Genomic DNA, 24,238 nt, shown 5'->3' with positions numbered 1-24,238 from the left:
TAATGGCAATGGAACTTTAATAGTGTATTCTGTAGCATATTGAAATGTATTGAATACATCACAGGAACAGATCTGAGCTTATACAGACATCAAAAAGCATAATGTACGTTTATAGGGGTCTGTCATAGATCCAGATGAAGAAAAAAATACACATTAAAAACTTCATAGATTGGTTGGTTTTACAAAGTAAAAAAGTGCATTGATAGCATAAGTATACAGGTTTCCACCTGATTGGAAAAAAAATCACTTTTGAAATTAAAGAGTTTTCAGTTTATCAAGTGTAAATAGTGTATGATTCGTTTCTAGCTGATCACTTGGAGTTCATAGTGAAAATAATTGAGGCACGACTAATTGTAGTGTCATGGGAATCGTTCCCATAGTTCATAGCTGATACCAGATCAACTTTTACAAAAAAATGGGCTAGAAGGAAGTTTGTGTTGTCAATAGTCATGGCTGAACCGATCCATCTTGAAGACCAACTTGTGGCCGTAGAGTTTTGGATGCGTTCTCCAATGACCGTAAATATCCAGACGTAAGCGATACTTGCGCTCCCCATTCATTTAATGTAGGGTCCATCAGACTGCTCCAGTACGATATAATGGTAACAGTAACCAGTGTTCTGGAGGTATATTTGAAACACGTTTCAGATCCACTAAAATCCAAAATGGCTGTCGGGTGGTGAGCAAATTCTTTATTGGTGACACCACTGCCAATAAGATGTTATGGACAGAACTTTTTTTTCTTGGAAGATGTTATTGCCCTGGTTAAAAACATAACTTTGCTGTTCTTTTCCAGTTCCAGTCGTCCCAGTTGAGGTATTTATTTTAACACCATTTGGATCCCAATTAATTGTGGAAAAAAAACTATTTTGCTTGTAAATGACGGAAAAGTGACAATATATTCAATGTATTTATGCATTCTTCCTATTAGAGACAGTCCCATTATGTTCCAGGTCATAAGAACATGCCAGCTGCACACAAGTAATTCAGTCTTCTTATGGTCAGAATCAAAGATAATCAGAGATGGTTGGCATGGCCAGCTGGGGCCCGAGGGTACAGTGGGCTATAGGTGGGAAATCAACTCAATCATGTTTGGGGCAACACTAGCTTGTGTTCAATCAAACTCCTCACTGTCCTAATAATGTTAATGAGATGTGTGTGACTTTTGAGAGATCAATAGTTTTCTTAAACATGGTATTGGTAACTTGGTGGTGAGCTTATGGCAAAGCGCTCCTCAGACTCTTATTATCCTAATTCCAACACTCAAATGATATGTCTCTGTCTGCTCTCACTTGGGGAATTGTAGTAAACACTACAGTCCTAAAAACTTCCTGATGTGCCTGCCCCTGTAGCTATTGAGACATGGAGCGGATTTCGGGATGAAACTGCTCGATTATGCAGTTCTGCACCAAAATCCGCCATAATTCGGATTCCATGTTGCATTGGACATTCCTACTAGTATATAGTTGAGGATACTATTTGTTTGCATGTCTTGGCTACTCACTAAAATGCCATGAACTTTTTCCGCACAGCAAGTGGAAATGTGAATGTGGTTATTGAATAAAATGGTAATTTCATGTATGTGAACAAAAACTAAAAACAGAAAGGGCTGTCTTGAATTTTTCAGACATGGAGCCTTGGAATTAATAAACCACAACTGTCCCTAATTAGGTGGAATCCGGTGGGAATTATTTGGAAGTTTTTTGGCAATGAATAAACTGGAAAAGGATGAGATGTCTCATTGAGGCTGGCAAGTATCTTCTGTATATTTTTTGCTTGTTGTTTTGTCCATGGCTGTAATAGAGAGAATATTTTATTATTTAATGATAATAATAATAATAGTGAAAAACATTAAAAGATTACAAAAAAAGATTATGCTAACCACCAGTTCAGACAGATTGTGCTGCCTGTGTGTTCCAAATTCTGCCTGCCCTATGCTGCCTGTGTGTGCCATTCTCTGTCTGCCCTATGCTGCCTGTGTGTGCCATACTCTGCCTGCCCTATGCTGCCTGTGTGTGCCATACTCTGCCTGATCTATGCTGCCTGTGTGTGCCATTCTCTGTCTGCCCTATGCTGCCTGTGTGTGCCATACTCTGCCTTCCCTATGCTGCCTGTGTGTGCCATACTCTGCCTGCCCTATGCTGCCTGTGTGTGCCATACTCTGTCTGCCCTATGCGCCATACTCTGCCTTCCCTATGCTGCCTGTGTGTGCCATACTCTGCCTTCCCTATTCTGCCTGTGTGTGCCATACTCTGCCTTCCCTATTCTGCCTGTGTGTGCCATACTCTGCCTTCCCTATGCTTCCTGTGTGTGCCATACTCTGCCTGCCCTATGCTGCCTGTGTGTGCCATACTCTGTCTGCCCTATGCTGCCTGTGTGTGCCATACTCTGCCTTCCCTATTCTGCCTGTGTGTGCCATACTCTGCCTTCCCTATGCTTCCTGTGTGTGCCATACTCTGCCTGCCCTATGCTGCCTGTGTGTGCCATACTCTGTCTGCCCTATGCTGCCTGTGTGTGCCATACTCTGCCTTCCCTATTCTGCCTGTGTGTGCCATACTCTGCCTTCCCTATGCTTCCTGTGTGTGCCATACTCTGCCTGCCCTATGCTGCCTGTGTGTGCCATACTCTGTCTGCCCTATGCTGCCTGTGTGTGCCATACTCTGCCTTCCCTATTCTGCCTGTGTGTGCCATACTCTGCCTGCTCTATGCTGCCTGTGATGGGGGATATACCTGCAGTGATTACCAACCATTTGGAGTTTTGCTGTGCTACTACCATTAATATGAATATGGCCTAAAAGCTATTGTGATAACATGGGTGTGGTTTGAAGTGGGTGCATTATTGGTCCTCTGCTACGTAGGCCAGAAGAATTGTGCCCCTTGGTACCACAGATGTTGGACAGCAATGCCCTGGATAATCACAGAAACTCCAGACATTAACTTACAAATGTAGCAGAAACTTTCTTAAGCAAATGGATTCCCAAATGGATCCCCGAATGGATCAGAAGATGTCAACTGATGTGCTGTGGCTTTCTGTAAAGAGCAAATGATGCATCTGAGTTATTGATTCCACCAGGTCTAAAGGCATATAAAAAGCAATATTATGCTTGTAAATTCTAATACCCTGCGCTTAATTCTTATCATCAACAGGATCACATTACTGTGACGAGCACAAGGCAATTAGCACAACGCAGCCTGGGACACTGGGACATTGCAAATCAGTGAAGCTGAACCTTTGATTTAACATAGTGGCCCAGAAGCGTCTCTGTCTGTATTCTGTATAGTGTAATAGAGAAGATTCATGTACACACGTCTGCTGACTCCGGCACTTACTGCTCTGCTCACACTGGAACTAAAGGGAGGCTGGAAGCCAGAACAGACGGCTATCATTATAATGGGCTACAGAGTAAGTACCCTGTTACATAGCAAATCCATTCAACAGATATTTCTTCCATTTTTGGTAAAATAATTATATATACATAATATTGAGATGTTTTTGCCATTGTATTGTAAATGTGGCATGCAAACAAACTACTTACAGAGTTCTGTAATGAAGTGAAAGAATCTGAACCAAAGGGATTTTCAAATAACCCCTCAGCGGGCTTTGACATTGGCAGTGTTTGTATTCGTGGGGCAGGCTTTGGTGGGTCTGTAACGGGAAACAAAATCATCAAATACAATAATATAATATATATATTATATTTTATATTATATATATACATTCCAATTGATGATGCGCACTCCTGTATTCTTTTAGTTCATTTATTGGGAGTGCGGACCGAGCGGTATAATATTATATATATATATTTTATATTATAAATATAAAGTAACACATAGGGGCACATTTACAAAAGCACGAATGCACGAGCGTATTTACGCCGTTTTTTTCGGGCGTCCGCATGACTTTTTCGTATGGCGCACGACTTTTTTGTCCGGCGCATGACTTTTTCATCCGGCGCACGACTTTTTCGTCCGGCGCACGACTTTTTCGGACGGCGCACAACTTTTTCGGACGTTTGCACGAAAAAATCGGAAAGGTTTTACCGCTGTTTACAATTGTTCGGTGCGAAAATTTAGTGACTTTCGGATCGCCAATACGATATTATCGTGACTAATACGATTTTTTTGTAAGCCTTTTTAGTGATATTTGCGATCTTACGAAATTTTTGTTTCCAATACGATTTTTTCCCATTCATGATTCGGATTCGTGGATTAGTAAATGTGCCCCATAGACATTTGTAATAATTGGCCCCCTAGTACCATATCTTTACAGTGTAACATTTACTGGCAATCTTGCCAAACTGTACAGTTTCAGTGAATATGAAAGTCATTTGGCATTCATTCAAAAATGAAATAGGAATATTTATAAAAATATGTTGCCTTTATATTATCTCCTTAAATAAATCTTCCAACGCATTAAAGGAAAACTATACTGCTAAACTACAGTATATGTAGGCCTCTATAAACATATATTGCATAAACAGCTCATTTGTAAAACTCTGCTTCATCTAAATAAACCATTTTCATAAAAGTGTACTTTTTTACCACTGGGTAATTCTAAATAAAAAATGAAGGGCCGCCCCCTGGGATCATACAATTCACTGTACACACAAATCAACTACATGTTGGGTCACAGCAGCCAATTAATGCACAGAGTTCTGCCTTTTACTCCCACACTACTTCCTGTTACAGTTAGCGCTGCATTACTTCCTGTCAGCTGATCTCTAAGGGAGCACACAGCCCATCACTAAATGGCGGCTCAACAGACAGTTTATATTATGTTAAGTAACCTATTAAAGAATCTCACCAAACTGGAATATATATATCAGTAAATATTGCCCTTTAGATCTTTTCCCTTGAGCCGCCATTTAGTGATGGTCAAAGTTTCCAGGTGAATAGAACAAGTGCCTGTGTTGTTTAAAAGATTGAAATATGAGTTGTGACATCTGTGACCGAATGTCCTGACAAAGACAAGTGTTGCATTTTCAAGAGGAGGAAGTATATGAAGTCACATACGAATAACATATTTCTTATATATTTGTACATATATTTACATCATATAAAGAAACTTGGCTTAGTGGTACTTAAAAATGTTTCTTTCTAGCAATGTACAGGTATTTTTTTGGCCCTACTACTGTTTTTTATACTATGGGCCAGATTCAGTTCAGTGAGTCAAAGGCCTATCACGTAAAAACTCATAGACAAGATTCAATTTGAGACGCGATTCAATTCGGAAAAACTTATCTCAAAGTTTAACATGTGAAAACTGAAGTCTATGAGAAAAAAAACAAAACTGAACTTAAGAGAAAAGTTTTTTCTCCTTGAATTTAATGTCATTAATGAGTTCTCACATGATAAACCTTTCTCTCACTGAATTGAATCTGGCCCTTTATATGATAATGTTAGGCAACCTGGTGTCCTTAAGATACTATTTCGCTGAAGACACATGGTAGCAGCAACTTGTCACGGCTACTAACACCAGAAAACACCCTACCATAGAAAATACCGAGAATTGCCTCTGCTAAAACACACATAGAGACAATTATCAGTAAATGATCATCATTGTCTATTTTAGTAGCCACGACAAGTAGCTGCTACTAGTAGCTCTGTGTCTCTTCACCTTAAAACGTCCTTCTCTATCATGGGAATGCTTATTCCTAACTGTTCAAGATGGCCTTACCATTAATCCTAGATGAAAGTTGATTGATGTCAAAATCATCATGATCAGCACTATCTTGGGGAATTCCTACTTTGTTAGTAAAATAGTTGTTAAAAGCTCCAGTAGAGCTGGAATTGCTGTTTTGCTGATGTTCTCCTCGCCTTGCAGGAACGGCGGGCGGCTTTGTCAACTGATAGTCTTTAAACATGTCTTTAACGCTCTTCTTCTCTTTCTCACCAAGAGGATCTAGAGCAGTGAAGGCATCACTTTCTTTCTTAGGTGACTCCTTTTGAGGTGCTGGCCTGGGTGGTGGCTGAGGAGGACTTGTGAGAGCAGGACCTGATGATGTTAGTGCTGATGGTAATACAGGTGGTCTTGGTGCAAACATATTGACCTGGAAAGGGTTATTTAAGCCTCCTTGTTGGGGCCAAACATTTGGCTGGATTGATACAGGCTGATTCCACAGCGAGGGATTCTGCATTGGTGGGGAAGCTATTAAACCTGGTGGTTGATTCCATGATGTCATTGATGCTGATCCAAGAACATTTGGCTGACTAAAACCAGGCTGTACACCTAGCACAGGTGTGTGAAGTGTTGCAGAAGGTTGATTAAAAACTAAGGACTGGGTATTCCATTGTTGTGCATGAGATGAATTTACTGTCAGGGCTCCTGAAAAACAAAAAACATCAGCCAGCCTGGAACTCATGGCTTATTGTGAAGGTTCCTAGCAGGGCTTGCTTAGCATTCAGTTGAACATTGTGATATAGACAGGCTAATAGCAAGGTGCTGTACTAGAACTGCACTGATTGGCAAGCAACATTCAACAACTTGTTACATAATACTCCTTCAACCAATTAATCTTTTGGCATTTTTTGGATAAATGCGTTGCTTGTTTGATGAGTGACAGCTACCTAGATTTGTTGTATAAGCGGAACAGTATCATATTCATGGTTTTATTTACTTACCAAGGCTTCCAGTGGCAGATGAGTGACCTGAGGTGTTAAACAGATCCAATGGGTTTGTTGGCGCTGGGGCTGGCTGAGCAGTAGGACCTACAGCTGGCGCTGGCTCTGAATTTGATGGAAAGATGTCTGACCCAAACAAATCATCGGATGTTGCCTATATAGATTAATCCACTGTTAACAGTTGAATATAAAATGTGTTCTTGATTTAGTTTGCAGTTTCAGTCTTGGCAGTTCTGACATTGTCTCCCAAGCTGCCGCCTACATCCATCATTATTACCTCCCATGCATCTCTGCCACTTGGACTACTTTCATTTATGGTGATTGCCTCATGAGGCATTCAAATCTAATTACAATTGTCTGTCTTACATAGTTATAATGAGATTAAAAAGGATAATTCTGATGTGTTGTAGGCTATTTATGTTATTACAGGCAGTCATTGCTGGTCAGACCTCTAGAATCTAGGTCCGGGTTGGCTTACAGTTGCATACTCCTTATTGGTGGAGCCTGGAACATTGAATCGAAGCTGGTAAATATGGTGGACAGCTACCCCACTGCATAGTTCTACATCTGGCTGACATGTATTAGGGAAAAGGCTACTGCAGGGATCCCCAACCTTTTATACCCGTGAGCCACATTCAAATGGAAAAAGTGTTGGAGAGCAACATAAGCATGAAAAAAGTTCCTGGGGGTGCAAATAAGCTCTATAATTGGCTATTTGGTTGCCCCCTATGTGGGCTGGCAGCCTATAGAAGGCTCTGTTTGGCTTTACACTGGGTTTTATGCAACCAAATATTACCTCCAAGTCAGAAATTCAAAAATAAGCACCTGCTCTGAGGCCACTGGGAGCAACATCCAAGGGGTTGGGGAGCAACATGTTTCTCGCGAACCACTGGTTGGGGATGACTGGGCTACTGTATGGGAGATGCGTTAGGGCAGGGCTGTACAGGGACTTAATGACTATAAACCAAATGAAGGGTTTAAAGTACAAACAAGATGACAAATAACGCTACTTACCACTATTACGATTAACAAGGCAGCATGAAATAATAGAATTAAAAAATGTTAATTGGAAACTGGATACATAATATATGAAGATGCTGGCAAAACCATTTCTGCTTTATGGCATTGTCAAAAAAATGTTAACATTTAATTTGACTATTCATGATCTGAAGGAAGAAAAAAAAAAATCACCTTCGCACTTCTCCTGCCTCTTCCAGGCTTGGTACTTTGTGGTGGTGGGATTATTGCTATAGGATCACACGGAAGGGAATTAACAGGGTCTGGCTTGTGACTGACATTGGTGTCTGAGTTCCTTCTTATTCCATTTTGCAGATCGACTCCCTTAGCTGTGCCTTCAGCAAATGGATTTGGTGGGGGGCTGATCAAGGGGCCATTGAGTCTGTGCTCCAGTCCACCATTGTGAGTCCTTGCTCTAGGGAGGGACTGGTTAGGCTTAAAAGGCCAATGATCTGACTTTGCGTCCTGTTTACCAGAATGGTTAGAAATTTGGTCAAACTTCTGGCCAAACTCAATATCATTTGTCAGAACGCCATTCTTTTCTGAACCATTCTCTAAGCTGCTTAAGTTTTCTTTGAGGTGATTTATGAATTTCGAAGAATCAAGTGGAGAAGAATAGGGTGATTGATCTGTGGCAGTGAAAGGATCGTCACAAAAAGGATCTGGATTGGGAGTAGGAAAGAAGCTGAGATTGGCAGAAAATGGTTTCTCAGGTGAGAAAGGTGACTGTGGTTGTGGATGAGGAAGAGGAGAACATGCACTGATGAAGCCATTGGATAGGAAGGGATTTCCTTTTACACAATTTTGATTGGTGTCGATTTCAGTGTTTAGATCCACTAACAGGATTTCATTACTTTCCTATTTGTATAGAAAGAAATAAGACACATCATTAGTGATTAGAGCTGTTGTCTGGTAAGAATGTGCAAGGCAAAACACTGGCTGCGCCCCCAGATGCGGATGAACTACAACTCCCAGAATCCTCATCAGGCCAGTTGTTGTTTAACTACATTTAGGGGCTGCCTATGTGACTTTTTACATTTAACAAGCTGAATACTGATATGATTTGAGAAAGATATGGAAAGCAAACATGGTTGAATTGATTGGAGTAGTTCTGTGTTTGATTTAAATAAAGGAGGACAAAAGAAGCCTAAACCACCTCCAGAGGCTTCCCACCTGAACTGCAGCAACGTAGTCCACCTGTGCTGCCCTGTTTGTCATGGAACTGGAATAGTAGAACTGGCACAGAAAATCTTCTGCTTGATGCCCTTTTCCTAGTATACAGGTCCTTTTCAAAAAATTAGCATATTGAGATAAAGTTCATTATTTTCTGTAATGTACTGATAAACATTAGACTTTCATATATTTTAGATTCATTACACACAACTGAAGTAGTTCAAGCCTTTTCTTGTTTTAATATTGATGATTGTGGCATACAGCTCATGAAAACCCAAAATTCCTATCTCAAAAAATTAGCATATCATGAAAAGGTTCTCTAAACGAGCTATTAACCTAATCATCTGAATCAACAAATTAACTCTAAAAACCTGCAAAAGATTCCTGAGGCTTTTAAAAACTCCCAGCCTGGTTCATTACTCAAAACCGCAATCATGGGTAAGACTGCCGACCTGACTGCTGTCCAGAAGGCCATCATTGACACCCTCAAGCAAGAAGGTAAGACACAAAAAGAAATTTCTGAACAAATAGGCTGTTCCCAGAGTGCTGTATCAAGGCACCTCAGTGGGAAGTCTGTGGGAAGGAAAAAGTGTGGCAGAAAACGCTGCACAACGAGAAGAGGTGACTGGGCCCTGAGGAAGATTGTGGAGAAGGACCGATTCCTGACCTTGGGGGACCTGCGGAAGCAGTGGACTGAGTCTGGAGTAGAAACATCCAGAGCCACCGTGTACAGGCGCGTGCAGGAAATGGGCTACAGGTGCTGCATTCCCCAGGTCAAGCCACTTTTGAACCAGAAACAGCGGCAGAAGCGCCTGACCTGGGCTACAGAGAAGCAGCACTGGACTGTTGCTCAGTGGTCCAAAGTATGTCATTCGGAAATCAAGGTGCCAGAGTCTGGAGGAAGACTGGGGAGAGGGAAATGCCAAAATGCCTGAAGTTCAGTGTCAAGTACCCACAGTCAGTGATGGTCTGGGGTGCCATGTCAGCTGCTGGTGTTGGTCCACTGTGTTTTATCAAGGGCAGGGTCAATGCAGCTAGCTATCAGGAGATTTTGGAGCACTTCATGCTTCCATCTGCTGAAAAGCTTTATGGAGATGAAGATTTCATTTTTCAGCACGACCTGGCACCTGCTCACAGTGCCAAAACCACTGGTAAATGGTTTACTGACCATGGTATTACTGTGCTCAATTGGCCTGCCAACTCTCCTGACCTGAACCCCATAGAGAATCTGTGGGATATTGTGAAGAGAAAGTTGAGAGACACAAGACCCAACACTCTGGATGAGCTTAAGGCCGCTATTGAAGCATCCTGGGCCTCCATAACACCTGAGCAGTGCCACAGGCTGATTGCCTCCATGCCACGCCACATTGAAGCAGTCATTTCTGCAAAAGGATTCCCGACCAAGTATTGAGTGCATAACTGAACATAATTATTTGAAGGTTGACTTTTTTTGTATTAAAAACACTTTTCTTTTATTGGGCGGATGAAATATGCTAATTTTTTGAGATAGGAATTTTGGGTTTTCATGAGCTGTATGCCACAATCATCAATATTAAAACAAGAAAAGGCTTGAACTACTTCAGTTGTGTGTAATGAATCTAAAATATATGAAAGTCTAATGTTTATCAGTACATTACAGAAAATAATGAACTTTATCACAATATGCTAATTTTTTGAAAAGGACCTGTATATACGTTTGTATATTTGAAGGCAAGTTTAGATTTGCTGCAGTCGGAATGCTCCTAGCGAAAGACCACTGGTAAAGTGCCCAATATGCGCCCACCAACCCCACTGTGGTACTCTGTATTTTACTAACTGCTATGGCAAATGGGCCAGTATTGGGGGTCCACTGGGGTGGTTTTCAGGAGGGAATCCTCTGTAGGAAATTTTAAAAGGCATTTGTTCTCCTTTAATCCGCTCAGAAATGTTTGAGAAGATTAAAATTCTTATGGGATTAAGGTAATAGCAAAAGCAAATGTCTGGTTCAGCTTGGAAATCCACAGCAGCCAATCACACGGGTCTGCTGTTTAAAAGAAAAGATTTGATTGGGTTCAAGACCTGGAGCAAACGTTGAACCTGTAGTTTAATCTCAAAGATCACATGTGTACAACTGTGCAAGATAAAGATAAAGTTTTGCCAGCCCCACTTACCTAGCTCTGGTGCCATCTATGGAGGCATGGGCGGGCAGTGGGCACTATGAGCAGTAAGTTGCTTAGGCACCCACTACAGTCTCACAGGGAAGCTTACTGATATTAATAGATTCTGCATTGTGATATATTTAGGGCAGATGGACAATTACAAAACAGAGTCAAATGTTATCATCGTCCTTTGCACAATCCCTCCGGTAACTGGGAATGACTTTGTGCAATTCTGGAAGGGGAAACCTTCAAAACTGCTTGTGAAACAAAACAATCTGATCTTCCCAATAATCACGTGGGAGTTAATCAGTAGCTGGGTATGTATTGCCCAGCCCAAACAATCTCAGTGTCCAACAAACATAAACCAAGCACCCAGTACCTAGCAATCACGGGTCAAATCTGTGCCCCCTAGGGCCCATGCATTTACCTGCTACACCTGGGGCAAAGGGCAAAAACATGGTGAATTATTTGTGCTTTAAACCTTGCCCCATGTATTTCTTTGTTTATATAAAGCCACTAATGTACATTAGCCCTTAGAATATGACTGGGATGTTATACTGTTGTCTCTGGATAATTTTCTGGTTCAGGGAATTAGCACAAAATGGGAAATATCAGTCACACTGCCCCTGGTTAATAGTGTTGTCAGGCGGTGCCACGTGACTCTTGCTTTGCTATGCCAGTGTTGTAGGGTAGGGGTGGGTAACTGGCAGACCCCCAGATGTCTTTGGACTACATGTCAACAACTGAAGCCTGGGAGTTATGTGTAAAACAGGGCAAGGATTGATTTTAGCCACAATACTATTAATTGCTGTTAAGTGTCAAGATCCTAGCTGCCTCATTCCGTCCAATCATTGATGTGTATGATATCAGCGCAGGTCACAGATAATGATGTCAGCAAGTGATAAAGTATGAATACGGGTTCGGAACAAAGTTGTCTTCAATCCCATTTCCCATTAAATACAAATTCCTACTCACCATAATATTTTATTCCCTATGCAGCACAGACCACAAGCAAAGGTGTGATGGATCACTTACAAACAAACCCTGCCGCATACAGAATACGTAATACAGTTTAATATTGCCCCAAACTGTGATTCTCCTTCATAAAACAATTTAAAAGGATCTGCTGGACAGGCTTCCATTGATTTATGCATTAACTGCTTTTCATGATTCATGGAGATCCCAGGGCAGCGCAGATCCCAACAGCAAGACACCATGTATAGATGCATATATCCTACTATATAAATCTGATATTTCGATTCGTTAGAGAAATGACTTACTGTGGGACTGTGGAGGTCAGGGGGCGTGGACATATCACCAAATAAATTCATCTGGTCAACACCCTTAAAGAGAAGGAATATTTTAGCAAGATGCATTTAGCAGTACAACATACCTAACACATGCATGACGTGAATGGCAAACACATAGGGGTGTATTTATTACCAGTGGAGACAAACATCACTGGTGATGTTGCCTATAGCAACCAATCAGATCTTTGCTGTTGCTCACTTGTATTGGTGGCCATACACGTTAAGATCCACTTAATGTGACCTCGCCAAGTGAGCGGATCTTCTCCTGATATCCCCACCTATGGGTGGGCGATATCGTGTGAATTTAGGCTAATTCAGTCGTTTGGCCCTGGGGCCAAACAAACGAATTAGAGCGCTGGTAATAGGCGCAGTCGGTTCGGGGACCGCATCAACGAGCCGATGCGGTCCCTGATCCGACTAATTTTTTTAACCTGCCTGATCGATATCTGCCCAATTTCAGGCCAGGTATCGGTCGGGCAGACCCGTCGGTAGTGCCCATACATGCACCGTTAAGCTGCCGAATTGGTCTCGTGTATGGCCAACTTAAATCTAATTGTTGATTGGTTGCTATGGGCAACATCACTGGTAAGTACCAGTACTCCCCTTAATGAGTTGGGTTATTCCTTTCAGAATGACTATGACACGGAATGTTAAGCCTATATAGCATTTGACCCTATTGGATTGGACACATGAAGCCAAGCAAGTTTATCTGTCTTGGCATTTGGTTGTCCCCCCAAAAAGATTTACACTTCTCCATGTAAGTGAGAAATATGGGCTTTTTCCCATTTTTCCCATGACTTCAGTGCTAATTGCACACAATAACGTGGCTTTCCTTGTCCTTGAACTCAAGCTGCTCTGATCAAAATGCGTATATATCTAATAGTGTAAACAAACAATTTATACTCTGGTCTATCCTCATATATATATATATATATATAGATTCCTTAAACATTATGATTCCATTGCTCTTGTATAAGCACCATCACACCAAACCTGCCCATCACCGGAGAGGATAATGTATGAGAGGGAGCTAAAACCCATAAGTGAAATGATAACACTTTAATTAGTGACATATAAGTGTGTGCAATTCCAGTAACCCATAGCAACCAATCAGATGTCTGATTTCATTTGTCAAAACTGCAGTGGGCCAGAAATTCTCGCTGCTGATTGCTTGCCGGGGGTTACTAGCCATTGAGTAAGATATATGAGCTTATTACTACAAAGCCATTGATCACAGGCACAAATATTTACTGGCGCTAAACATTATTCCTGCTTGTAACCCACGTGAGATCTAGTAACCCATAGACACCAAACAAGTATTTGCTCTTGAACAGCTGACCAGTTACTGGGACCTGCTGATTGGCTGCTATTTGTTAATAAACCTGTAGCAAACTTTGCCCATTTTATTACAATATTCAATTAATTAATTATCCCTAGGAGGGACTGTGTATTATTAAGAAGTAACATGGTATGTAATGGCCACCCCCTGCCCTCTCTACACCAGCAAAGAAACCCTGGTTCTGTTACCCACACTGATACTGAAAATGCAGAGTTACATGGTTGGTGTTCCCTACGGCAGCTTGCTTTTCTTATTATCCTCTGCTCTCTGGCAGTGATCAATGACCAGCAGAATATCATATTCCCTTGAAGTGTGCCTGATGATCTCTGTCAGAGAGAAGAGGACAGAAAGACGAGCAATTTGTCTTGGCGGCCGCCAACAGCGCAGCACAAATCTGCATTTTCCAGATTGGAGTGATTCTGGGAGGATTTCTTCTCTGTGGTTGGGTATAGGGGCCAATATAGGGGAACTCTGATAAAATTTTGACTGGTTACCATCCCCTCTAACCTATGACAAAGAATACACTGTAATTAAAAATGGCTATCACCATTAGTAGATTAACTAGTACCAGTGGCGCTACTCGAAATATTTCTCACTCTGAATCCCATTCCCACAACACCTTGTTTAAATAACATCCCATTATATTAGTATATTCCATTGTATATCCCATTATATTAGTACAGGGATCCCCAACCTTTCTTACTCGGGAGCCACAGTCAAATGTAAAAAGACTTGGGGAGCAACACAAGCATCATAAAAGTTCATGGAGGAGCCAAATAAGGGCTGTGATTGGCTATTAGGGGCCTCTATGCACACTATCAGCTTACAGGGGGCTTTATTTGGTAGGAAATCTTGTTTTTATTCAACCAAAACTTGCCCCCAAGTCAGGAATTCAAAAATAACTCCCTGGTTTGGGGGCACTGAGAGCAACACCCAAGGGGTTGGTGAGCAACATGTTGCCCCTGAGCCATTGGTTGGGCATCACTGTATTAGTATATCCCATTGTATATCCCATTATATTAGTATATCCCATTAAATATCCCATTATATTAATATATCTCATTGTATATCCCATTATATTATATTAGTATATCCCATTATATTAGTATATCCCATTATATTAGTATATCCCATTGTATATCCCATTATATTAATATATCTCATTGTATATCCCATTATATTATATTAGTATATCCCATTGTTTATCCCATTTACACATTCCAAATCTGGAAGAGAGCAAGAGTAAGACAAAGTAGAGGTAAAAGTTGAGAGAGAAACAAAGAAACCAGAGCAACACATTGATCAAGAAATATAAAAAGTGATCTTGGGCTATATTTGATCATTCTTTGAAAAAAACATGCATGAAGAAACTACAATGCCAAAAATAGTCATTTTAGTAATAGTTATGAATAGTAATAGTTATGAATATTTAGTAAGAAAACCTTCTTAAATAAAGATCAGAAACATGGAAAGCATCACAAAGAGATTTTTTGGCTTTACTTAAAAAAACCCATCATGTATTTGGTTCAACAATTGGGCAAGAAACAATGCATGGAGAAATCCTTATAATGCTGGTGGTGTTTTCTCTAGTGAAAATTCTAACGCCGCCATTGGTGTTTTTTTCTTGTGTTCCTTTCCAGCACAACACAAAATGTTTTATTTCAGGGAAAAAAAACTAAGGGCGAAATTCCAGCACAGATTCACTAAAGTTCGTACTACTGGCAATAACATACGTTTTACCATGAAAAAACATTCACTCATCCCTAGTCGCTCTGCTTTAGCAACCAAACATTCAAATGAATTCTCATATTCCTGTATAAAATATTATGGTGTTTTTATACACCAAAAGTTCTGTTTAAACTATATTTATGAATTATATATTTTTACGTAAATGTATAAAGTAATCTTTTTGGTGTCCAGGCTATGGGTTGCTTGGTCATTGGCTAACCCAGTGGATCCCAAACCCAGGGTCTGCCACCCCTTTGTAGGGCTAGGGAAGGGGCACATTGGCAGGCTGAAGGCACAAAGACACAAAGGAGTGTCTTAAAGTTACAGAAAGATAATGGGGCAACACTTCTGTGGCACTGAGGGAATCCCCCATATACCACCGGCATGAGTTATGCCTTCCATAGTGAGTAAAGCCCCTGCGGCAGAGTCTTCCTCAATCCATCAAATCTAATCTCCAATATGGGTCTCGTGTTCAGCAATTATATCATTAAACTGCTGCATGATCACCCCATGGGGCTTCAAGTGTTTGCCATCACATTAGCTAGGGCAGTTATTGTTAATTGACTGGTCAAGACCCAAAACTGGGACTCCACACTGTTTATGGTGGGTCTCCATTACCCTCTTTGATAAAATGAAATGTACTTATCCAATAGTCATTAAATAGGGTGCATCATTAATTCCTAACTAATTCCTTTGGCTTTGTGAAGCTGACTCTTACACTTAATAAAAGGTTAAGAACTCCCCGAGCTAGGTCAGAAAGGTAAGGGTATGATGGATAAATGAATGGAAATTTTTGCTTATAAAAAAGCCAAAGAATGTCTAGGTGATCCCTGTGAGAAGCATGATCCACAGTAATGAAGTAAAAGAGACACTTAAGCTCAAGCAGGTTCTGCTACAGCCAAATATGAGAAGGTTCCTGACAGCAAGCAGTCTAATTGCAGGCTTTATGGAGCAGCCATCACAACGAATTTGGAACATTACTAAAAATAACTAAAAATGATGGAACACAATATTGGAAAGGCATCCTAAGCCTTGCGTCACTAGGGTGCTTAGTGCAATAGTGACATGAACCATACAAAGCATTAACTGTCAATCTACATTCGCTGGCTGGGAGAGGTCAAGCCTTTGTAAGTGTAAGGGCTATAGTGAATAATGGGGTGCAGGGCTTGAGCAATCAATGGGGGCCTATTGTGCATATACGGTACTGTACTATGCTGGCTCCCAGTAGTAGGCCAGGAAAGGTAAGGGGCTGGCATTCTAAAATGATTTGCTCTGGGCTTCTAGGAAGGCAAGTTATACCATTTAAATGATTGTTGTAGTACAATAAGCACTGGGGCACCATAATTTAATCATCACTATATAATATTTTGCACATATAATATAGGCAGGGCCTATAACCCCCCCTCCCCATCCTTTGTAACTAATGATAATGTGAACTTAGGACCATGTCTTTTGTCATAGCTCTACTCCATACTTGCAATGGGACATCATTAAGTGTTTCTCAGTTAAATATCAATATGGACAAGTGATAGCGTGAAGCTTGCACATACCCGCATGTATATTATCAGAAATGATATCAGTCTGGCTTATGAGCGCCCATAGGTTCAGATTTAAGTCACCATTGCACTACACTACTATTAGACTTACCGACACATATTTGCAGCCTTAACAAGCTTTGTTTTTGGTCTAGCAAGGGAAGGAAAGATTCGGATTTAGTAAAGATTAAGGGAGAGGAGAGTTAAAGGAAAACATGACCAAGAACAGAAGGAGTGTAAGTTAATATTAGTTCATTGCAGATACAAGCAGTCCTATTCCTAAACTGTAGGAATGTGTAATAGCTCTGCTAATAACCTAATAACCTAAGTAATGCATGTTATGTTATGTACAATCTTCCTCTACCGCATCATGCAAGTCCCTTCTACCTGTATATCAATGCACAGGTATGGGATCCATTATCTGGAAACCCGTTATCCACAAAGCTCCAAATTACTTACATGTATGTGTGGGTATTTAGGATTACCCAATGGCACATACTACTAAAAAAGTTATTATTATGAAATTGCTTTATTTAGATAAAGCAGGGTTGTTTATGAAATATATTTTTATAGAGACCTACAGTGTTTGGGGGAATAGTTTTCCTATAATGCTAAGCGTTAATCAGCAGGACATAAATACTTCCTATACCCTGTTTTATAGATACAAATTACATGTGCTTTTGTGCCCACCACCACAAGGCAGCTTTCTAAATGAGAACCTGCTTGTTTAAAATCTCAGCTGTCCCAGTTCTATTGGATCCAATGGCTGCTTCTGTTTAAAATTCTCTTTCATTCTGACAGGGACTGTACCGATTCCGCGGCATTTGTCAGGATGGATGTTACAATTATTCTCCCATCTCTTTCAGCGCGGCGTAAATAATTGCTACACGTTTCTCGCCTCTTGCTCTAATTTCTAGTCCCGGTGCCGCTTCAGTGATCATGCAGTGATCATTCATTGCTCAGCCTGCGCCTTTTATTGGCTGCCGGGGCAAACGGCGAAACTCATCAGCAGGAAACAATTAGATCACTTACCAGTTTTAGTTTGTCAACTTCCTCGTTAATGTTGAGCAGGGCGTCGCTGCCATTCTGCAGAGCAGAAAATATTCGTTAACGGCTCGTTTGGGTAAACTGTACAAATTGCCTGCTGCGCACAATGCAGAACATTTCCAGGCTGTAGGTTCCTGCTATAAATAAGGTTAGCAAAGACGGAAGGGAATGCACAGCTAATTTATATATAGAATTAGGAAATGAATGAAAAGATTTCGTAGGCTACTGCCTACAGGTAGTGCCAGCCAATTAAGTGCAGCGCAGGGCTGTATGTTAAGCAGGTGCTATTGATTGGAATGGCACACACTGAGAGGCATCATAAAGCAGCAGTGATTTAGCAGCAGCAGCGCAGTTGGAACCCGACTGAAATATTAGTGAGTGGGTTTTTTCGCCAGGCATGGATTCACAGCAAAATTCTGCATTTTGGCATTGGCGAATTGTTTCACGAAACTTCAGCAAAATTTCACCCCTAAAAATGCGCGATTTGCGTCAAAAAAGGATGTCAAAAAAGCCGCGGGGTACCCATGTTTTCGCAATTTTTTCTGCAAAAAGCGTCACATTCACCACTATAAAATACGTCTCCCACCCCCAGCGTTTCATCAATATTGATATTAAAGGGCACCTATCACCAAAATATGGTTTTCCCCACTGGAGGTGCAGCTAACAGAGCCCACCGTTTGGATGGGGGAAATACTTTCTGGATAATATCCCCACATTGTCTGCTGTGCCTTCCACTTTGGGAGCCCATTCCCAGTGTAAGCAGCCATGCTGGGGCACGTGTATGAGCAGCTGTCCTGGCTCACACAATATTTGCACGCGTCTGACATGGAACTTGGGCATCAGGCATAGGTATATTGGGTACTCACCTCATGCTGTGGATACATGCAAGTGCCCCAGCATGGCTGCCCATAACAAGAATGGGTTCCCAATGTGGAAGGCACCGTGCAAAATTGGGAGATATTCTTCAAAAAACACCACTGTTTACCCCGTCTGGAGTGTGAGCTATGTTCTCCAGTGGAGAAAACATTATTTTTTTGAAACTTTAATCAATATTGGTCATATTGAAGCATGGAAAGGCATTCCTAGATGGTTAATCTGAATTACTCTCATGAAGCTGTCAAGTGTCCCTGATTAACCGGCAATCTCCTGAAAATCTCGGCCACCCCTAGTATCCCTATAGCTTTTAAATTTTCACAAGTAGTAGTACTCCCTGCTGAGATCATTCCGTGATGTCACACATTCTGCGCAGACACAATGGCGTCACATTAACAAGCCCATAGAAGCTGCGCTCACCGTAATATTCCCCCAGGAGACAGTCTATACCGGTATATACTGAACACCGTTTTTTAAAAAAAAAAATGATAAAAATTTTAAACTTACCGGCATACCGGTGTGGGCGCCTCCTGGCAATTTTTCTTACTATTTCCGGGTTGTGCGCGCTGACGTTACGTGCGCGCTGACGTCACGCACGCAACCCGGAAATAGTAAGAAAAATTGCCAGGAGGCTCTGTGAGCTGTCGGGGGTGCCTGCAGCTGCCTGGCCAGTAAGTTATATTTATGTGAAGGGGATGGGGGGGTGTTTGGGGTGGGGGGTGCGGATGGGGGGGTGTTTGGGGTTGGGGGTGTTTGGGGTGGTCACCTAATCATGCATGGGGAAAAAAAAATACCGTCAAATACCGTGATACCGATATAATAAAAAAAATACTGTGATATAAATTTTTGGTCATACCGCCCAGCACTAGGTTAACAAGTCTGTGACGATTGAGATTTATTCGATTTATTAGTTTGATAAATACAAATATTGTTGATCAGATAGTTCTATAGCAATCACACAGTCTAAAACAAACTGATTTATTGGCTCCTGTGACCCTAATGTTTATTTGTGTGTGTAATTAACTCCTCCCACAAAGCACTGTGGGCGGCACTGTATGAATAAAGGATAATAATAATCTTACCTCTAAAGGCTGACTGCTTTCATCGCTCTACATAAAAAGGAAAATAAAAATTAATATTGCTGATAAAATGAATGGAGGTGAATGACATATTCCATCAAGCACCTTAATGGAAAATATGTTTATAAATACTTTAGCACTGAACATATATTAAAATATATAAAACCTGTGTAATAGTGGACCTGAGGTTGATTGACAGCCCCATCAAAACTCTCTGAGATTTGACGCAGTGATTAGCCAATCACAGATGGACACTATATAACCTTCCCCATGATGTCACTGACCCACAACATCCCCATGAGAAGTGACTGCCCTCCCCCTGTTACGTCACCATCAGCCCCTTGCCCAGAGTAAGGAGGCAACCCAAAATTGATTGCTATTGGTTACTAGACCTGGTGTACACTTTGTAGTAGCCAACGAGCTGCAAACAGATCCAAATATGCATATACAAAATCAAGTACTCAGAATGTAAGCTCTATGGGGCAGGGACCTCCTTCCTACTGTGTCTCATACCACATGGCACTTATAGATATATATATATATGTATTTATTTATTATATCACTTGTCCTCCCTGTGTGTAATTTTGTATTCTGTAAGATTGTACAGCGCTGCGTACCCTTGTGGCGCTTTATAAATAAAGTTATACATACATAACTACATACAAGTACTGTTTAATAAATGCTTAAATAGAATTGGTTTCCACTGGTGCTCAATGGCACATGTTAAACAATAAAAAGATTTACTTTGAGACAGTAAATATAATAGAGAATCTTACATTTACATCTAGCATGTTTGTTTTCAAACAGCTGGCCAGTAAGTACTACCTGCTAAATGGTTGCTATGGGTTACCAGCCAAGTTACAGACAAGGACCATTTATTACATTACGCCCATAGTTCAAATTCCACATGGCAAGTATTAATGTGTCCACTAGGGGGCAATCAGAGAATTTGCTTTAAACGCACTGCTATGGATACCCAGCCAGGAATTTTTAGAATAAGGAATATTATATTGTATTCAGACTCACTACTCTTCTCTATATCTAATATAAAAATGTCAGACATATGGGTAAAGATCTAGACAACTGGGAACACTTAGTGCTCTTGCTGTTCCCGTTGCAGCACAGAAGGATTTGCAAGTTTGCTGTGTCACTTATGCTAAGCCACCATTTCCTTCATAATCCTGCACAATTCTATAATTGCTGCTGGGGGAAAATAAACATTTTCTATTGTGCTGAATTATTACAATTATTAAAAACCTGTCTTGCGATAAAACAATTCAGTGTGTATTATAATAAAGGGGCAATACACCCCCACGTTCAATGAAACGGCCTTGTTTCAAACTAATCAAAGAAAACCAATTTTTTTTTTGTATTTTTATTTTTTAGCTAAACCAGCCAATTATGCAGGGGGGCTTATCAGGACCAAATGTGTACAGGTATCAGTTTTCCTGTTTCCCCTGTTTAGCTCAAGAAATAAAAAATAAAATCATTTTTAAACAATAGACAAGAAGAACTTGAGGCCTTTTTTCCTCTTTGGGTCTGGATATTGAGGGCTGGGGGCGGTGGTCTGGTGATGCCAGTGGTAGGGCTTTGACGTGGCAGATAGGTATTGGTTTAATTCCGGGTCTATCTGGCATGCAAAGCATGGACTGCCTGGTTCAAAACTAGACAAGTGGCAACTCTACGTTGAACTCATAGTGAACAGGGGGTAATGGTATTGGGAGAAAGGAAAAGGCTTGCATGCAAAGAAACACTAATTCAAGTGCCCCCCCCCCCTAAAATAGTAAAGTAATAAGGGGTTTATTTAGGAATAGGGATGTAGCGAACCTCAAAAAAAAAGTTTGCGAACGCGTTTGCGAACTTACGCCAAAAAGTGTGAATATTCGCGAACTTTGCGAACCCCATAGACTTCAATGGGAAGGGGAACTTTAAAACCTAGAAAAGCCATTTCTGCCCAGAAAACTGATTTTGCCGTTGTTTAAAGGGTGCCACGACCTGGACAGTGGCATGCAGGAGGGGGATCAAGGGCAAAAATGTCTCTGAAAAATACTTTGTTGACACAGCGTTGTGTAAAACCGCAAAGGCAGCTGGCAGACCTAGCGGAAATACGCAGCGTTTTTTGCTATTTCACACTATTAGCACCATGGAAACGGGATTTGCTGAAAAACGCCATTTGTGTCTTGTGCTGCGTTTTTAGGCCGAGAAAAAACGCAGCGGAAAAACGCCATGCGAACCCAAATTGCGAACATACGCGAAAAGTTTGCGAACTTCCGAACACCCGATGTTCGTGTGAATTTGTTCGCCGGCAAACAGTTCGCTACATCTCTATTTAGGAATGCAAGTGCTAAATGGATGCAAAGCCATGCTCCTATTTCTACCCCCTTAACCGGTGTAATTTGCTGTCACCCTGGATGCAAGTGCACAAGCAGCAAAACTGCACCCCTTAACACACCTTAAAAAAACACTTGTGTTATGAATACAGCACTAACAATGCAGGCAGCACTGTATTCACAAGATGGTTTTGACCTGTGCTAATTTTCCATTGTGCAGGACAGGGCACAATGGGCAAAAGCCGTGGTGGATTGCACCCCCTTTTTGAGCTTTGCTGGTAATTAATGAATGAGCCCTAATGTTATTATAATCATCTCTCTTAGCACAATATTAAATGCCGTACCATTGATTATTTAATATGCCCTTTTTGTAGAGGATATGGGGAAAACGCTGTGATTCATGTACATTAGCTAGGACATTTCCCATAGTTCTCTATGGGACATTATTTCTGATGACAGTGTTCCTCTCAGCTTCAATTGGGTTATTTAATAGTGTGCAGAAGAATATATTCTACACACTGTTCCATGCCATAGTTCCACAGTACTGTCATTTGTAAGTGTAAGAGTAACCCATGAAGACAGGATCCAGGCAATTTCCCATTTAAACTAGGCTTTCATTTTAGAAACCAAAGGTTGGCTGGGCAAATCCAACACAAGCATTCCTGCCTGGAAACACATTCCTGTTCTGCAGGTTGCTTGGGCTGGAAGCTTCTTTGTATAGACCTGCTAGCTACAGGTAAGCGCCAATAAATTAGATTGAGGCAGAAAGGTGAATCCAAACTCACCCTCTTCTTGTCTTCATCCTCTCTTTTCTTTATGTTATAGATAACTTGGAAAAGATCTTTTAGATCGACAACCAAAGGTTCAGCCTGTGGGAAAGGAGACACCATTATTTATTGGTCTGCTTAGTTCATTCTCAAGTAGGGTTGGATGGTGAAAATGAGGCTTGATGGCAATGTTACTAATTGAAAAAAATTATAAAAAATTTAGCAAGGCCGGTATTTTTTTCCAGAAAAGGTAGCCACCTTATTCTCAAGCTCAAGTTATCCGACCATCATAAGGTGAGCTATCAAATGAGGCTTCTTAATTGTCAGCGGTGACAACCCCCAAGCTCGTTTAATGTCCCACCACCTCCCTTGTAAGGCAAAAACCCCCATGAAACTCAGCCTAGAGTAGACCCTTTTCTTTAATAACTGGAGCAGGTAGGTACTGCAGTGCCCCCTTGTGGCATGACTTTTGTAATAGTAACCTGCAGCCACCTAGAACCTACCTGCTCAGTGAATTTCTACCACATTTTAGATTTTTAAAGACAGGGAGCATTGATTGGTAATAATGATTCTGGGATAAGGGTAGGCCAATCAATGAAGTATTCAAATACTGTCAATAAAGCTTTACAGAACTTGAGTCAGCCGAGGGCTCCCATGACATACCTGCTGGGCCGTTTTTATTGCGAAAAACTGGTGCTGCCCTTCCGCTCCACAAACGTATCCGAATGCGCGGTTATCCGTCACGTCTCGAGCAATGAATGAAATTTTATTAACAGGATGTTCATGCTCTATTACCTAGGACAAGACATTTCATTTAATAAAACTGCAAACACAATTCATTTTTTTAAAATATAATCAGGCTTAACAGTGCGTGTGTAATTGTTTCCAACAAAAAATAATCAGCATTTTATAACTTAAAAAAACAACAACACGTATTTGTAAATGCTTTGTGCCGTAGTACAAGAGCAATGGCATACGGTATCTAGAACCACCGGGGCCTACACATTTTAGGTTGCACCATTCACCCAGTTTTTCTGTCTAGACGTCTGCAGACAAAACACTGAGAAATCATTGATGTAAAGTCTACCATGGAACCATAAACCTATAGAAGAATAAAAGAAGCCAGGCCTAAATTGGCATCAGCCATGCAGGCTCAGTGTCAGAAGCGTATCTGAAGGGGTACGAATTGGTGCCTGCCAACCCCCCTACACAACTCTGGGTACTGTAATGGAGCAGTGTGGACATTTACATAGCTCTTCAGATTCACTGGTTACCAGCTCAA

General features: G+C 41.1%; 1 protein-coding gene across 4 annotated transcripts in view; it reads right to left on the bottom strand.

Annotated features, from left to right (window-relative positions):
* The window catches only part of dab2 (Dab, mitogen-responsive phosphoprotein, homolog 2), a 70,363-nt gene continuing 46,125 nt past the window's right edge, over nt 1-24,238 (bottom strand). For 2 of the 4 annotated variants that reach the window (XM_012967814.3, XM_012967819.2), the window contains exons 5-14: nt 23,620-23,751; nt 22,975-23,058; nt 19,863-19,889; nt 17,893-17,946; nt 12,229-12,291; nt 7,812-8,495; nt 6,621-6,774; nt 5,677-6,324; nt 3,536-3,645; nt 1-1,793 (exon numbers count right to left, since the gene is read on the bottom strand). In XM_012967814.3, coding sequence (XP_012823268.1) covers nt 1,623-1,793; nt 3,536-3,645; nt 5,677-6,324; nt 6,621-6,774; nt 7,812-8,495; nt 12,229-12,291; nt 17,893-17,946; nt 19,863-19,889; nt 22,975-23,058; nt 23,620-23,751 — 2,127 coding nt within the window. In that variant the 3' untranslated portion in view covers nt 1-1,622. Of the gene's footprint in view, nt 1,794-2,941; nt 3,030-3,535; nt 3,646-5,676; nt 6,325-6,620; nt 6,775-7,811; nt 8,496-12,228; nt 12,292-17,892; nt 17,947-19,862; nt 19,890-22,974; nt 23,059-23,619; nt 23,752-24,238 lie in introns of all 4 variants that reach the window. The other 2 variants (XM_002938892.5, XM_004910443.4) reach the window with 2 other exon arrangements.

This window comes from Xenopus tropicalis, chromosome 1 (genome assembly GCF_000004195.4).
Source record: "Xenopus tropicalis strain Nigerian chromosome 1, UCB_Xtro_10.0, whole genome shotgun sequence".
NCBI classification, from domain to species: domain Eukaryota; kingdom Metazoa; phylum Chordata; class Amphibia; order Anura; family Pipidae; genus Xenopus; species Xenopus tropicalis.
Note: the sequence above shows the minus strand (reverse complement) of the source record. Positions and strands in the feature narration are given on the sequence as shown.